This window comes from Xenopus tropicalis, chromosome 7 (genome assembly GCF_000004195.4).
Source record: "Xenopus tropicalis strain Nigerian chromosome 7, UCB_Xtro_10.0, whole genome shotgun sequence".
In the NCBI taxonomy this organism is placed as follows: Eukaryota; Metazoa; Chordata; class Amphibia; order Anura; family Pipidae; genus Xenopus; species Xenopus tropicalis.
The window spans coordinates 38,916,414-38,934,155 of NC_030683.2; the positions used below are offsets into that span (position 1 = coordinate 38,916,414).

The following is a 17,742-nucleotide window of genomic DNA, read 5'->3' on the forward strand; positions in this document are numbered from 1 at the left end:
CCCTCCATTCCTCTGCTCCTCACGACATCTCTTCCCTTGTGTCTCCGTACATTCCTGGCCGACTCCTTCGTTCCTCGCAGAGCAACCGTTTGGTTGCGCCCCCCACTACTACTGCTGTTTCCCGCCTTAAACCCTTCTGCCTTGCTGCCCCTTACATTTGGAATGCCCTCCCTGATTTCCTCCGGAGAGAATCCTCCCTCAGTCTTTTTAAAACTAAACTAAAAGACTACCATTTGGAGCACTCGTCCAGCACCTGATCTGGGAACTGGCACTTATATTGTAGTGTCACCCACTGTGACCTACAGCACTTATATTTGCCTATTTGTGTCTGTAAGTTACCCTCCCATATAGATTGTAAGCTCTGCGGGGCAGGGACTGTACAGCACTGCACACATAAGTAGCGCTTTATAAATAAAGATATACATACATACATACAAGTGTATTTAGTAGTCAACAAATTAAGGCAGAGGAGTCTTACTACTGTAGACTAGTTATTAGATGGGTTTGGATGTGAAATTTGTATTGAAAAATGTTAGTGTTACTGTTAACTTTTAGTATGTTACAGAATGTCCAATTGCTAGAAATGTTGCAACTGGTTTTTATTATTTATTCTTAATAGTTATTTGCCCTTTCCAGTTTTCAATTGGGCAAAAAGCTACTGACATGTGAGGAGACAACTGATAAAAGCATTTTTGGGACATTTTAGAACATCAGAAATTATCATGGCTACTCCAGAATTTTTACCATATTGTGTTTTAAGCCCCCCAAAAAATCAGATTTTTGTAAATGTGCCCCTTAAAGTATGGAGATACAATTTATGAAAAGATCCTGGGAAATCCCAGGTCCCAAGCATTCTGGATACCAGGTCCCATACCTGTACTGTCCATTATCTCCCCCAAAGGCTGACATTTGTTTTTCAAGCTACGAGCTGCTGTTTATTTTTGGGGCCCCCAGCAGCTGGTCTGAGGAACTGCAATGAAATATGGATCATGCTACTTTTAAACAGAATGCATTTTCCATTTATGTATATTACCACTCAAAAAGTTATTTTTCTTTTTCTTTCTCCCTTTGACTCAGGTAAATTACGATAAAATGTAAGAAATATCTTATCACAAGTTCACAAAAATACTAGACATTTCTTACTTATTACCCACCCAGGAAATGTCTAGTATTTTTTGTGAACTTGTGATAAGATATTTCTTGCAGTCTTTCCTAAATGGTTCCAAGGCTCATAGCTATAGTCTGGAATGTTTCTGGCGCTCTTGGGGGTTACTTTGGGTAACTGCACTTGTGTATTTAAATGGGTTGTTAGTATTAGTATGCTGTAAAAAGTAATATTCTGAGACAACTTTTGTCTTCATTTTTTATAGCCTGTAGTTTTCTAATTATTTCCATTTTTGTTCAGCAGCTCTCCAGTTAGGAGTTTCGCCAGCTATCTGGTTGCTAGGGCCCGAATGCGTGGTTTGAATAATAGACAGGAATAAAAATAGGAGAGCATATAAATACAGAGCAATAGCTTTTAGGCTGCAGAGGTCAGTCACTCCCAGTTCAAAGCTGCAAGGAAAGCAAATAATTCAAAAACTATAAAAACAAATACTGAAGACCAATTGAAAAGTTCCTTAGAATTGGCCATTCCATAACATACTAAAGTTTACTGAAAGGTGAATCACCCCTTTATAAGTGAATAACAGGGCTCATAACAATAGCTAGGAAAATGGCTTTTTCCTTTAACCGAAGTTTATGTTTTGGTTTATTATGTATATGTCTCAGTTTACAAGTAAACTTCGGAATTAACATATTTAGCACATACTATCATACGTGCTAAATATGTTAATTCTGAAGTTTACTTGTCATTTCTTTCTTCTTCTCTGTACAGATTATTGATGTGTTTAAAGGAGACATATTGGATAAATGGGAAAAACCCTAATATTGTAGGCAATTATAAATAATATACGGTGCTGGTTTCCCTTTGGGCTAAACATTAACCCTATCTGTAACAATGGCCCCTTTATTGGAGCTCCCTATAGATCCTCTCAGGTCCCTGTCTGTGTTTTAAATGAGGGGTAGGCGTGTCCTAACGGTCCCTGCCAGAAGCACAGCAGGAGGGGGAGAGCCAATCACAGCCTCGCAGTCACACAAGCAAAGACAGGCTTCAGTTCCCTATCAGGTCAGCCTAGCTGCTGATTGGTTCCTATCCTACAGTGCAGTGTACGGCGGGCCGCCGGCTCCCCAGCTCATCCAGACAATTCAGCCAGCAGGAAGTGGAACAGATGGGCGGGGCTAGTGGGGTTTTGGTGGAATTTCTCAATAAATCAGCAGGAAACACAACTTTTTTAAGCACATTCCTTCTATATCTAGAGGAGTATAATTCATTGGTACATTCCAGGGCCGGAACTAGGGGTAGGCAGAGTAGGCGCCTGCCTAGGGCGCAATCATTGGGGGGCGCACTTTTTCATTTTTTTAAATCTAGTTTCCATGGTAGCCTTGGCCTTCAAAAACCGCCCTCCCCAACCCTCTCTGGCATATGTGTTCTTCAACTTGTGCTGTACTCGGTTGCCGGGACCCAGGAGCGCACCCCCACCCCTCTCTTTGCCGGCGTATACCTTTAATAACCTGACGCACTCTCCTCTCATTGCGCTGGCGATGTGACGCATGCGCAGTGGGGGGTAGCGCGCGTACGCCGTCATTCAAACAGGGAGAGCTGGCGCTTTACAAAGTGTGGAGAGAAAGTTCTGACGCTTGTTGTGGCTGCTGGCACAGGTACAGATTGGGGGCAATATAATGGCTGCTGGCACAGGTACAGATTGGGGCAATATAATGGCTGCTGGCACAGGTACAGATTGGGGCAATACAATGGCTGCTGGCACAGGTACAGATTGGGGCAATATAATGGCTGCTTGCACAGGTACAGATTGGGGCAATATAATGGCTGCTGGCACAGGTACAGATTGGGGGCAATATAATGGCTGCTGGCACAGGTACAGATTGGGGGCAATATAATGGCTGCTGGCACAGGTACAGATTGGGGGCAATATAATGGCTGCTGGCACAGGTACAGATTGGGGCAATATAATGGCTGCTGGCACAGGTACAGATTGGGGGCAATATAATGGCTGCTGGCACAGGTACAGGTTGGGGGCAATATAATGGCTGCTGGCACAGGTACAGATTGGGGGCAATATAATGGCTGCTGGCACAGGTACAGGTTGGGGGCAATATAATGGCTGCTGGCACAGGTACAGGTTGGGAGCAATATAATGGCTGCTGGCACAGGTACAGGTTGGGGGCTTGGGGGCAATATAATGGCTGCTGGCACAGGTACAGATTGGGGGCTTGGGGCAATATAATGGCTGCTGGCACAGGTACAGGTTGGGGGCTTGGAATCAATATAATGGCTGCTGGCACAGGTACTGATTGGGGGCTTGGGGCAATATGATGGCTGCTGGCACAGGTACAGATTGGGGGCTTGGGGCAATATGAGGGATTGGCTGCTGCTGACACAAGTACAGATGGGGCAATATGGTGGCCACTGGCACAGGTACATGGTGGCAATGGCTGTTGGCACAGATACATGGGGGCAATATGATGGCTGTTGGCACAAATACATGGGGCTACGTAATGGCTGCTGGCACAGGTACATAGTAGCTTTATGATGGCTGCTGGCACAGGCACATGGAGCAATAAAATGGCTGCTGGCAGCCTGGCACAGGTACATGGGGGCAATCAGGAAGGGGGGGGCGCTGATTGAAGCCCTTGCCTAGGGTGCCAAAATACCTTGGCCCGGCCCTGGTACATTCATTGTTTTTATAGGATATGTCTCCTTTAACCTGCTAGAATTCTGGTGGCTTGTGCTACTGGGATTAGACTATGCTATTGCAGTGCTGATTTATGTACCACAGAATTCTTCAATGCCATGCTATGAGAGTAAGAACATGGTCTGCTGTGAATTCTTCCACAAATCCATTGAGTTTTTACTTAATAGAATTCCTAGATTGTGTTCTCCTGTTATCACTACAGAAGATATTTTGAGTTCAAGATTTAGACTATTTTTATTGAAACAATGCAGCCAGCTTCGGTAACAGTTCCAAAACATTTTATTACATGACAAATCACAAGAAGGCTACATATTTTTTAATAGATATATATCGCAATGCCAAATTATGTTTTCTTTAGCTTTAGTTGCGTTTGGGTGGAGCGCCCCTTTAAACCAGCTCTACATATAACCCGGTAGCGTCACACCGGCCGCCCCAGCTCTTATCACAGACTGCCCCCTCCTTTTGCCTGATACAGGATAGCGCAGCACTACTCCTAAAACAGATACCGATCTCTTTCTCCCACCCTGCGCAAAAACAGCGCTAGAGCCAGCATCATTTGCTAGCCTGTCACGTGGTGCTGTAGGGGGGCAGATTCCTAGCGCGAACATAAGGTAGACACGCCCCCATTTGACGTCATGTTATCCCGCCCTCTACGTGGTCACATGGCTGTGACATCATTACTTCCTGAAAGTACCACTATGGAGCTGCTGCGGCCCATCCAGAGAAAGGACCAGGACATCTGACTGTAAGGCAGAACTGAGGTGCCCTAAATGCCAGAAAGAGGCAGCAGTACACAAAGAAGGGGTTGCTAAAGGTGGGTGTTGCTGTGAAGGGGAAATGGGAAAGGTGAAGGACTGCAAGGTATTATGTACTTTGCTTCTGTGGGAATGCTGATCAATACAGTCTTTGGTTGTGCCTGGGGGAAACCTTTTTCTAATGCAGTGAGATGGCATTGAAACTTATATTTAGTATGCACAGTAACACGCACAGGGCACCTGGTAGTATGCAGTGTGAGCTATTGGAGCATGCAGTGTGAGCTATTGGAGCATGCAGTGTGAGCTATTGGAGCATGCAGTGTGAGCTATTGGAGCATGCAGTGTGAGCTATTGGAGCATGCAGTGTGAGCTATTGGAGCATGCAGTGTGAGCTATTGGAGCATTGCATGTCCACTGGTGTCTGTGTTTCACTGTGCATCCTCCCTGCTGTCTGTGCATATTTCTGTGATATTCACAAACTGTGAACATTCACTGTAATGTATTATGTACAGAACACCTCTTAGCAGCACAGTGATACGCACAGAACATCTCTTAGCAGCACAGTGATACGCACAGAACACCTCTTAGCAGCACAGTGATACGCACAGAACATCTCTTAGCAGCACAGTGATACGCACAGAACATCTCTTAGCAGCAGAGTGATACGCACAGAACATCTCTTAGCATCACAGTGATACGCACAGAACATCTCTTAGCATCACAGTGATACGCACAGAACATCTCTTAGCAGCAGAGTGATACGCACAGAACACCTCTTAGCAGCAGAGTGATACGCACAGAACACCTCTTAGCAGCACAGTGATACGCACAGAACATCTCTTAGCAGCACAGTGATACGCACAGAACATCTCTTAGCATCACAGTGATACGCACAGAACATCTCTTAGCATCACAGTGATACGCACAGAACACCTCTTAGCAGCACAGTGATACGCACAGAACATCTCTTAGCAGCACAGTGATACGCACAGAACACCTCTTAGCAGCACAGTGATACGCACAGAACATCTCTTAGCAGCACAGTGATACGCACAGAACATCTCTTAGCAGCACAGTGATACGCACAGAACACCTCTTAGCAGCACAGTGATACGCACAGAACACCTCTTAGCAGCACAGTGATACGCACAGAACATCTCTTAGCAGCACAGTGATACGCACAGAACATCTCTTAGCAGCACAGTGATACGCACAGAACACCTCTTAGCAGCACAGTGATACGCACAGAACACCTCTTAGCAGCACAGTGATACGCACAGAACATCTCTTAGCAGCACAGTGATACGCACAGAACATCTCTTAGCAGCACAGTGATACGCACAGAACACCTCTTAGCAGCACAGTGATACGCACAGAACACCTCTTAGCAGCACAGTGATACGCACAGAACATCTCTTAGCAGCACAGTGATACGCACAGAACATCTCTTAGCAGCACAGTGATACGCACAGAACACCTCTTAGCAGCACAGTGATACGCACAGAACACCTCTTAGCAGCACAGTGATACGCACAGAACACCTCTTAGCAGCACAGTGATACGCACAGAACACCTCTTAGCAGCACAGTGATACGCACAGAACATCTCTTAGCAGCACAGTGATACGCACAGAACATCTCTTAGCAGCACAGTGATACGCACAGAACATCTCTTAGCAGCACAGTGATACGCACAGAACACCTCTTAGCAGCACAGTGATACGCACAGAACACCCCGGAGCATGCAATGTGATGTGATATGCACAGTTCTCCGACTGGCTGGCATGGCAATATGCATTGGTGTCTAGATTCACACTACTGTGAAGATGTCAGATACAGTGAGCAAGCAGACATGCACTCTCTGGTGCAAAGTTTGTCCCTGTATTTATATCACAGGATATATTTATAGGAATGCTGGGGCAGTGCAGTGTGATATCTACAGGGCTATTGATAGGGGCAAGTGTGATATGTTCAGGGCCTCTAGGGGAGCACAATGTAATCATAAGCACTGCTATGGAATGGCACACATTGATATATACAAAACCAATCCATCTAGCCTCTCGTATATTAAAGGAACAGTAACACCAAAAAATGAAAGTGTATAAAAGTAATTACAATATAATGTACAGTTGCCTTGCATTGCTACAACTGGTGTGTTTGCCTCAGAAAGACTACTATAGTTTATATAAGTAAGCTGCTGTGTTTGCAATGGGGGCAGCCATTCAAAGAAGAAAAGACACAGGTTGCTTAGCAGATAACAGATAAACCCCCATTATATGGGGCTTATCTACTAGTTATCTGCTATGTAACCTGTGCCTTTTCTCCTTTTTTTCAGCTTGAATGGCTGCCACCATGACTACACAACAGCTTATTTATATAGTAGCTTTTTTGTAGCAAAAACACCAGTTTTTTGCAGAGCAACAGCACATTATATTTTATATACTTTAAAACACTTTAAATTTTTTGATGTCACTGTTCCTTTAAGTAGGCAGTCTTAGACAATCAGAGTCACTCCTTCTTTCTAGACACTACTCACGGTGAAAAAATTTCAATTTCCATGTTTATGTGACAAAATGGCAAGTAATTTTAAAGGTTCTCATTTTAGCATATGTTTATTAAGCAATGTGAAATTTGTGTGTTGCTAATAAATGCACAGAAAATGTGCTAATTTTATCACTATTTTGACAGGTCATAACTATAAAAGCAGTCCCAATCTGTTGACCTTTGAACCACCATGGCTCAGTTTGGAGGACAGAAGAATCCCCCACCTTGGGCCACCCAGTTTACAGCAACTGCTGTGTCACAGCCAGGTACATTTGTATTGCTGCTTTTGCTTCTTATTCTTGATTTTATGCAATGGTTTGGTATCAGGAGAACTCCCTCGGGAAGAGTCAAGATCAAGTAAGGGTTGTTGTGCAGTTAAACAAATTCTGGAGAATTAACACAGGTATCTTATTTGTCAAATGCTTGAACTTATAAGAAACTTTACATCATGATTTCAAATTTTGAATTGTAGTACAGGTATAGAACCCGTTATCCAGAATGCTCGGGACCAAGGGTATTCCGGATAAGGGGTCTTTTCCCGTAATTTGGATCTCCATACCTTACGTCTACTAAAAAATCAATAAAACATTAATTAAACCCAATAGGATTGTTTTGCATCCAAAAGGATTATTTATATCTTAGTTGGGATCAGTTACAACAGTGCTGTCCAACTTCTGTTGTACCGAGGGCCGGAATTTTTCCGACCTACGTGGTGGAGGGCCGATAATGGAAGCCAGTTTTGACCACTCCCCTTTTTGAAACTGCACCCACTTGAAACCACACCCATGTTATCACATGTCCATACCCATATTAATGGTTGTAGTACAGCAAAAACCTGCCATACTCTGCCTGCCCTACCCTGCCTGTGTGTGCCATACTCTGCCTTCCCTACCCTGCCTGTGTGCCATACTTTCACTGTGTGTGTCATTCTTGGCTGGTTTGTGCCATACTTGGCCTGTGTGTGCCATACTCTGCCTGCCCTACCCTGCCTGTGTGTGCCATACTCTGCCTTCCCTATCCTGCCTGCGTGTGCCATACTTTCACTGTGTTTGCCATTCTTGGCTGGTTTGTGCCATACTTGGCCTGTGTTTGCTATACTCTGCCTGTGTGTGCCATACTCTGCCTTCCCTACCCTGCCTGTGTGTGCCATACTCTGCTTGCCCTATGATGCCTGTGTGTATGGCACACACAGGCAGCCTACAGTGACACAATGCTGGCACTGCTCCTACAGTCTGCACTGTATATTAAAAAACTATATATTAAAAAACTTTTTAATTGAAGTACCACCTCAGTATATGTTCTTTTTGTAGTGTGCAGGGATTATTTGTGGGTTTCTACTGCTCCTGAGGTGTGAACAGGGGAACAATATGGGTGATTACAGCCTGAGCCTGAGGTGTGAACACTGCAGGGGGTGAACAATGCAGAGATTAAAAGGTGTGAACAACACAGGGGATTACATATTTAAACAATACAGTCTGATGACAGCCTGAATCTGAGGTGAGAACCATGCAGGGGGGGGCAGTTAATCACAGTACTGATACCATTTAAAGCTTACACAAGAGTAAGCCATCAAAGCAGCCAGACAGGTGGGGGGCCACACAGAGGGGGGTCGCGGGCCGCCAGTTGGACAGCACTGAGTTACAAGGTACTGCTTAATTACTACAGAGAAAAAGGAAATTAGTTTAAAATTTCTGAATTATTTGATTAAAATGGAGTCTATGGGAGACAGGCTTTCCATAATTCGGAGCTTTCTGGATAATTGGTTTCTGGATAAGGGATCCCATATCTGTACATCTGTCTAATGGTGTTTGTTACTTTGTCATATGGGCTTTACACTACTTTTTTTTCCTTACTTGCATTCCTTTTTCATAGAATGATGTGCTGTTCTGTTTCAGCTTTTGAAAAATGTCTCCGCTGTGTCAAGCAATATGGCAGCTTGCACAAATAATAATAGCCAAGAAAGATTTGTTGTGCATTTTAAGCAATTCCCCCTTATATACGTTATAGTAGCCTTAATATTAAAGGCGTATATTGCTTTCTGCAATATAACTGGCCAGCTGCTTCTGCACAAATAATGTCATGTCTAGGTTTTTTGTTTTTTTTTTTTTTAGTTTTTTTTGTTTATTTAGCTCTGCAGTAAAACTTATGCTTTGTACTCTGTTCTTAGCTCCCCTAGCTGTCCAGCAGCCATCATTGCTTGGGGCATCTCCCACCATTTATACACAACAGTCTGCACTTGCAGCAGCTGGCCTCACCTCGCCTTCTCCAGCAAACTATCAGCTAACCCAGACAGCTGCTTTGCAGCAACAGGCAGCAGCCGCTGCAGCTGCTGCTGCTCTTCAGCAGGTAAAATCATTTTTTTCATAATTATGTGTGTTCAGTAATTATATGTATTGATTTAGGTAACTTGGAAGTTAAATGTTTCTTTTTCTATGTGGATGATCTTTTTGCTCCCTTAGAGGAACCATTTCAACTGATAAACAAGGAGTTATTAGTTTGATTTTTTGTTAAACTATTTAGACTCAAAACAATAAATTTTATTTTATTTTCAGCAATATACCCAGCCCCAGCAGACAATATACAGCGTGCAACAGCAGGTCTGTAAAAAATTTGATGTTTGTAATCTTGAAGTTTTGTACAAAGTACAGCAGCTAAAAATATCTTGCTTCTCCTAGGGGCAGTTTATTAAACAATGTATTTCATTTTACACTCAAAAACTTGATATAGGTGATATAAAATGAAATACCTAATTGGGTGCTAGTACTAACATCTCTCTTTGCCTACATTTTATTGTAAAGATGGTTTCAAAAAGAAGTTACCTCAAAGTTACTTCAATGTATTCCAAAACAATACAGTTTAGTAGACTTGCCAATGTCCATTGATGTGTCTGGAAAGAAAATGGCACACATCTATAAACGTTGTGTAAACACTGGCATAGTTACTAAAAGTGCATTAGACTGTAACTGTTTTACCACAAATTTCCTTGACTTGTAGAGATTTCTTTCCAAAGTTTTACCTTACACTTTTTTTTTTTTAGTCTGCTAATTTGATTAATCTGGTCTCATTTTGTGTATGGTCTGAAAATGCTTACTTAGGGTGAAGACACACAGCTACTAGTAGCAGCTTGTCATGGCTACTAAAATAGACAATGCTAATCTTTTACTGATTATTGTCTCTACCTGTGTTTTATCAGAGGCAATTCTCAGTATTGTCTATGCCGTTTAGTAGCTGCTACTAAGTAGCTCTTTGTGTCTTCACCCTTAGGGCTCTGGCACACGGGGAGATTAGTCGCCGAAAATGCTTCGCGAGTCTACTTCGTCGATTTGCCGAAATCGCCTGCGCAGCGTGTGCCATCCCACCGGCGACTTACATTTTCGCCGGTGGGATGGCAATTCAGGGAGATTAGTCGCCTGCGGACAGGGAGATTTGTTGCAGGCGACTAATCTCCCCGTGTGCCCAGAGCCCTTGTGCTTATCCAGGCCAGCAGGAAGATCCTGACACCATATGAATGTGATCTAAAAATTGGATCTCTGCGTATGGCCTGATTAATGTCAAACTGCTATCAGTTTTCTGAGAGGTGCACATCTCTAATGAGCAATACCTGTAGTGGTAGTGTAAATTAAAAGGTTGTTCACCTTTAAATTTACTTTTAGTATGATGTAGAAAGTGCTATTTTAAAACAGTTTGCAATTGGTCTTCATGTTTTTAATTTATTTTAATTATTTAACTTTTTGTACATCTCTTCAGCAGCTCTTCAGTCTGGAATTTCTGCAGATATCTGGTTGCTAGGGTCCAGTAGGGACCTAGCTATCAGGCATTGGTTTGAAAAAGAGGGGGGTATATGAATAGAGGAGGGCCTAAATAGAAAGATAACTAATCAAAGGTAACAATAACTGTAGAATCACAGAGCATTAGATTTTTAGCTTCTGGGCTCAGTGACCCCCATTTGAAAAGCTGAAAAGAGTCCAAAGAGGATGGCAAATAATTAAAAAACTATTAAAAATGAAGACCAATTGAAAAATTGCTAAGAATAGGCCATTTTTTAACATGCAGTCTTGTATGTTTGTGAAATGCCACATTTAGTGAAAAATGTTTTTATAAATACATTTAAATAGTTTCATGATTATATATATTAAAATGCCCAAGGTGCATATGCATTTCCAGTCAACCAGAAATTCTTCCATCTGCTCAATCTTTGAGTCTGTGAGACTCTGTTTATATGTCTGTTTACACCTGTTAATTCCAGGGCCTCAAAGCCCACTACAGCCATATCTGGGTTAGGGAGAATCTAGTTACACTTTGTAGCAGAGCTATGGGAAGGGCTGATTGGATATTTTGTTAACTTCCTGACATCAATACTGTCTTTAAGTGATGGCTTACTGAGATAAACGGATACTTAGTACTTGTTGTTATGGCCTATTGCTCACACAACCACTTGTTTTCCCAGAAGGGGTTTTACCTGATGTTAATTTGACAGAAGTCCTGCTGGTATTTAAAGTGATGCATTAGGCTATTCTTATCATAGTTAAGCAAAGTTCTTTATAAAAATTTTGATACACAGTGATTAAATAGTACAGTTTGTTAAAGGAGCTAAACCCTAAAAATGTATATGGCTAAAAATGGCATATTTTATATACTGAACTTATTGCACCAGTCTAAAGTTTCAGCATCTCGATAGCAGCAATCATCCAGGATTTCAAATTTGTTACGGGGTATCACCATTTTGGAAAGTGTCAGTGATACTGCACATACTCCAGTGTGCTCTGAGCAACTGTAGAGAAACTAAGCTTAGGGGTTGTCAGAAATTATCAAGAAGAAAATAAAGTTTGCCATACAGGGTGATGCTACTGGGCTGATTAATTTATGATGCCACCATCTACCATGTAGTAATCATGTGTATTAATTACCAATCAGCCTGATACTGTTACATTTATGTTCTATATGTATAATAAATTGTTAGTTGGACCCTAAGCTGAGTAACTGACAGCAGCACAGATCATGTGCAGTGAAGAAGCAGGTAAGAAGATGAGGAGGTACTGGGGGCATCTTTGGAGGCACAGATCTTTATTGCTAAAGGGCTATGGTTGCCTTATGCTGGCACAGGAGCCCAAAACATAATGTACAACATTTTTACTTCTTTAGTTCTCCTTTAAAAAAAAGACTGTATTCCACATTTCCTTATTTTATTTTCAGACAGTGTCTGTAGTAGTAATAATGGTATTGGCTGAATTGTGCTGATAGTTACAATTCATTGTGATCATTTCCTTCTCTTTTATTGCCTCCTTTAGCTGCAGCAACCCCAGCAGGCGATATTAACTCAGGTAAGTGTAAATGCATTTTATTGTCAGTTATTGCATCTATTCAGTTCTTAATAAACAAAAGCTTATTTCTAATTTGTATTATGTTTTTTCCCTTTTGCGCAGCCTGCTGTAGCTTTACCCACAAGCCTTGCGCTGTCCACTCCCCAACAGGCTGCCCAGATAACCGTTTCATATCCAACACCAAGGTCAAGCCAGCAGCAGACTCAGCCTCAGAAGCAAAGAGTATTCACAGGGGTTGTTACCAAGCTCCATGAGACATTTGGATTTGTGGATGAAGATGTATTTTTTCAGCTTACGTAAGATATTCTTTTAGTACAGTATATATGATTTGATTATGTTTTGGAAGATAACACTTGTACACTTATGAAACTAAATATTTATGTATGTGTGATTTATCATCCCAGATGACCAATGTACGTCTTTATAATTGACTGTTGGTATAACAAATGCTATTTTGCTAGGGAACCAAGGGCATGTTAATTATATTACTGTCATTAAAAATTGCATTAAAGAATCTGCTCTGGTCAGATTCTGGGGGAGGACCCAGAATTTGTTTACAGAGATGGGAAGGGAAAAGTCATATGGCCTGCACAGAACACTCATTTCAACGCAACTCAACACCTGTGGGTTGATCTAAATGCCAACTGTAATTCAGGCTGATAAATCAGTGTCCACCCCCACAAAGGCTATGGCCACCTGGGCCAACACAGGGCTCAAGATGCATGCACAGGGGTAGGCTGATTGGAGCGTAGGGGCTGATTTCTCAGCCTGTATTTATCCACTGTCCGAGAAACAGCCTGGGGTGCCAAGAGTCTAATGCTCTTGTGGCTGAATGGAAACAAAAAACAGTGTTCCACCATCTAGTAAAAAACTTATCCAAAAGATTAGAGGCTGACCTAGCAGTAAAAGGAGATGCTCATTTCAGCGTTTAATTTGAGATTCAGCCAAGTGCCAGCACTTTCAGCAGGATTGGTCTAAACCCTCATATTTTGTTAAAACTGTAAATATGGATAACTTTTCTGTAATGTAAGGGGTGCCAGGGGAGTAATTGCATTGATTTTACAGCACAGGGGTTTTGAGTTACCTGTTGTTCACTACTAAGGTACAAGCAGAATCTCTGTCTAATATATTATATTGAACTTCATATAAGAACAGAAATAATTTTTATTCCTGCAGAGCTGTTAAAGGAAAGTCACCCCAAGCTGGTGATCGGGTGTTGGTGGAAGCCACTTACAATCCCAATATGCCATTCAAATGGAATGCACAGAGGATCCAGACTCTTCCAAATCAGGTGCTAAATTTTCGGACACATATAAAACAGGAGCAGCCCATAGAGATGGGTCACAGCTGTACTTCCTGCCTGAAATCTTGTGCAATTAACACCTAGTAATTAGTATGCTATATGCATGACATCTAGTTATTGATTTTTATGATTAATTGATTATTAAATGTGCAGCAATGGCATTTTACAGTGTTTAGGGTCAACACGCGGGGCGATTAGTCGCCGCCACTTTTAATTAAGCCAGTCGCCATGACTAATCCCAACTTTTCTCCCATAGAATATAATGGACATTGCCGCAACTACGGTAATCACTTGCGTGTTTTCGCTGCGCAGATTAGTCACCTCGACTTTTCAAAAAGTCGTGCGACTAATCACCTTGTGTGTCTTTGCCCTTAAAGTGTTTAGAATTCACTATTTATTAATCTATATTAATAGGAAAGCTAGCTACTGGAGTCGATTTCTGGCCATTTTGTTATTGGTTGATGCTGTTACAGCCTTAGTCAAATTGCACAGTTTGTTATAAATTAAATCCACAGGCATAGTATGTCACTTTCCCAACAGTTTCCTACCAAATACTTATGATGTTTTGCTACTCTGCATAATTATTTTTTTAATTGAGCGGAGCTTTTGCCTTTCTGTGCTATAGAATCCAGCTCCAGCTCAGCCTTTGATAAAGAATCCTCCTACTGTCATGCAGCCTGTTGCACAACCTGCTGCATATGCGGTTCAGACTCAGCCACCTCCTCAAGCACAAACTCTTCTTCAGGCTCAGATATCCGCTGCCACACTCACCCCTTTACTTCAGACCCAGCCACCTCCTCTCTTACAACAACCACAGCAGAAAGGTAAATCACTTACCAACAAGTAACTGCTGTTATTTGTGTATCTTGGTTATCCGTATTGTCTGCATGTTATCCATTTTTTTAATTCACTTTTCCATTTACATTTTTGGGTTAAAGTTGGGTTATTACAGACACCTGTTCGCATTGTGTCACAACCACAGCCTGTGAGACGAATTGAGCCTCCATCCAGATTTTCTGGTAGAAATGATAGAGGTGATTCAATATCAAGCCGGAAGGATGAGAGAAAGTAAGTTATAGGGCCCTATTGTCTCAGTTGTATTTTAGTATGTAATCTGTTTATTCTATTTATACAGCCATCTGTGGTAGAGTGCTGGTGCTTTAAATATGTGATCATAATAATAAATAAATATATATATATATATATATATATATATATATATTATATACTGTATACTATAATCTTTTAATTTGCACTTCTAAAACACTTTTAAAAACACATATTCTATTTTACAAGTAGCAACAAATCAGGTCTTCTCTTGTAGTAGGATGTTTGTAAAACAACATACTAGTGTCTTTTTTAGTATATACACTAGCAAAAAGGGGTAAGTTGTGCCCACTACTAAATTCTAAATGCATTAATCAGGGGTGCAATGAAGCTGTGACCATTAACATTACATTAAAGTATGCTCTCCCTTTATTGGTCTGGCCAGTTCCTACACTCACTTCCATCTGATCCCTTAAGAATTCTACAGCTTCACAGGGACTGATGTATGCATAGCCTTTGCACACTTTTTCTGGCACATTGTTCCATTCCAGCTTTTGTTTTAGTTAATGTTTTATCAACAATCTCCTTCTTAGCCGTGATAGAGATAGAGAGAGGCGTAGATCCCGCGATAGATCCCCTCAGAGGAAAAGATCACGAGAAAGATCTCCACGGCGAGAAAGGGAAAGGTCACCAAGGAGGCCGCGAAGGGTTGTACCTCGATACACTGTTCAGTTTTCCAAGTTCTCTTTGGACTGGTAAGCTCTATTATGACCTTTTACTTATTATGACCTTTGTTAGTTGGGGTTTGCAGGCTTGTGGAAGACTTGACTGTGATGTAGAATATGTAGAGAGTCTGATGATAAACACAAAATTGCTGCATTGGCAACAGATATATATGTGTTCAATGGCTAGCATCTAAACCAAAGGGGTGGAGAAGTTTTTGTGGAGATGTTTTGCTGCTTAGGTATGAGGAGGGCTGCCATCAGAAATCACGGAGCCCCTCACAACAAAATATTCTGCTTCCTGCTCCCCCCTGCGTCCTCCTCCTTCCTCCGGCTCCCCACTGCATCCTCGCTTTTAAAAGGTTGCGCCTGTGTGTACTGACGTCAGACGTACGCACGATGCGCAACCAATCTGATTACTTGCTGACCACCAATGACAAAGCCTGTAATTGTTTAAAGGGAGCCCAAGCTAAAAAACTGGCCGTTTCCCCTTTAAGCGTGAATCGACCAGACCTGCGACAACTGTCCCCCCTGATGGCTGCCCTGAGTATAAGCAGTAGATTTGTATGCAGGATGGCAGAAATCCAAGGACGGTTGCTGCTAATTTGATCACAAATATACTGGTGGTCACGGTGGAATAGTGCAGGATTTTTACTTCCTGTGGAACAAGGGAGCTGGATACATATTCACGTCAAGTTTCTTTAAATACACAAGCCTAGAAAGATCTGCAAGGATTTTGACTTGTAAATGTACATTTTTGCTAGTGGGTTTTTAAACTTTCTTTTAAATAGGTAGGTATTATATCCTTTATGTAAGTATATTCTTATATTAAATGGTTAGATAGCCTTTGTCAATCCTATCTGGCATGTATAAATTACTATCTTATTTTTAAGACTTCTGCCTACGTCCTACCTTGTTTGGTGACTAACCATTTTTAAAATATGAATGAATTTGCATGAATGAATTAATTTGTAGGTCTAATACACACATGAAAGGACAAAAGAGATTATTAGTAAGCTGGTATGCTGCTTATATAGGGGAAGTTTTCCTGGTTCTTAATATTCTGCTTATGTAAAGACTAATTTCCAGCTTCTACAGGGGCCTACCATAGAGTATAGATATAAAATCCCATATCTGGTTCCAAAACCTGGCACTCAGGGAAGCTCCCCAATCCAGCTAAATCCATGCCAAAACCCTCAATTTTCTTTTCCCTTTTGACTTGGATCTGAATCAAGGAGAAGACAGAACCCATTTTGAATAGACTTTCTGAATTACTGAAAAAAATAAATAAAATATTGCAAGCCTCATCAAACAATTAATAAATGTCACAGATCATTCCCAGCCTTTGTTTGTTCTCAGGTGTTTAACATTTGTCACTTGAATTTTCAAGCCTAGAAAATTTTTACTTCGTTGTGCCAGTCCCCATAGACTTTAATGGTAATGCAAGCATGATAACTTCTCATTCAAACTATGATGTGCCCATTGATAGAAATGGGCCTCGACAGCTTTGAGCACCCTCATTTTTTTTTATGTGAAAAAAAGCCCATGAAAAGGTGTGCAAAATAGGTCTGCATGAGAAAAGTGTTTTTTTCCCAATGAGAATGAAGTAAATGTTTATCTTAGCCTTCAATAAGTGGACCCTCCAATCCTTAGGTATTTGCAATATTAGGCACAGTACAGCAAGAAAGGAAGTGTCTCATTGGGAATTTTTTTTTATATCAATATGTTTTTCCAGGTAGATGTCTGGGTCTTAATCCTCTGGAGGCAGAACAATTGAATGTTCTGCTTCTTTTTCTTCTTAGGAAATCCTAAACCTCTTCATTCAAAAGGAAGTTTCTTTTTGATTTTCATAGACGGTGTAGCTCTTAAGATGCTCACCAGAAGTCTATGAGGGTCTAGAGCCCTAGAGCAGTTAAGTTTTTATTTTTGTGGAGTGTGCAGGGCTTGAGAACGGAGTTTGACTGTCCCCTTTTCACAACTATTGCTTGATAAATGGGTAGCTCCTGACTGGATGCTGTAGTCCTCCTATGGGACCCCCTTGTTCTCCAGGAAGCCAGAAAAGGGTTGTGGCAAGTTTGTCTCCTCTTCCAGGGGTTGCTATCTACTAAAGTCTATAACAGAGCAACTGTTACTAGCTACACATTAGTTGCTGGCATTTACTGTATTTAATGTGTACTGGTGTATCATATGTATGCAACTTTTTTTTTTAGCTTATATAAGAGGAGATGGAGGTAAA

At 41.5% G+C, this 17,742-nt stretch overlaps 1 protein-coding gene across 2 annotated transcripts in view; it reads left to right on the forward strand.

Annotated features, from left to right (window-relative positions):
• The first annotated feature begins 4,477 nt into the window (after positions 1–4,477).
• The window catches only part of ccar1 (cell division cycle and apoptosis regulator 1), a 37,932-nt gene continuing 24,667 nt past the window's right edge, over positions 4,478–17,742 (forward strand). The window contains exons 1-10 of one of the 2 annotated variants that reach the window (XM_012966785.3): positions 4,478–4,629; positions 7,258–7,379; positions 9,281–9,459; positions 9,666–9,710; positions 12,402–12,434; positions 12,537–12,730; positions 13,611–13,725; positions 14,363–14,561; positions 14,676–14,805; positions 15,378–15,539. In XM_012966785.3, coding sequence (XP_012822239.1) covers positions 7,304–7,379; positions 9,281–9,459; positions 9,666–9,710; positions 12,402–12,434; positions 12,537–12,730; positions 13,611–13,725; positions 14,363–14,561; positions 14,676–14,805; positions 15,378–15,539 — 1,133 coding nt within the window. In that variant the 5' untranslated portion in view covers positions 4,478–4,629; positions 7,258–7,303. The remainder of the gene's footprint in view (positions 4,630–7,257; positions 7,380–9,280; positions 9,460–9,665; positions 9,711–12,401; positions 12,435–12,536; positions 12,731–13,610; positions 13,726–14,362; positions 14,562–14,675; positions 14,806–15,377; positions 15,540–17,742) is intronic. The other variant, XM_012966784.3, reaches the window with a different exon arrangement.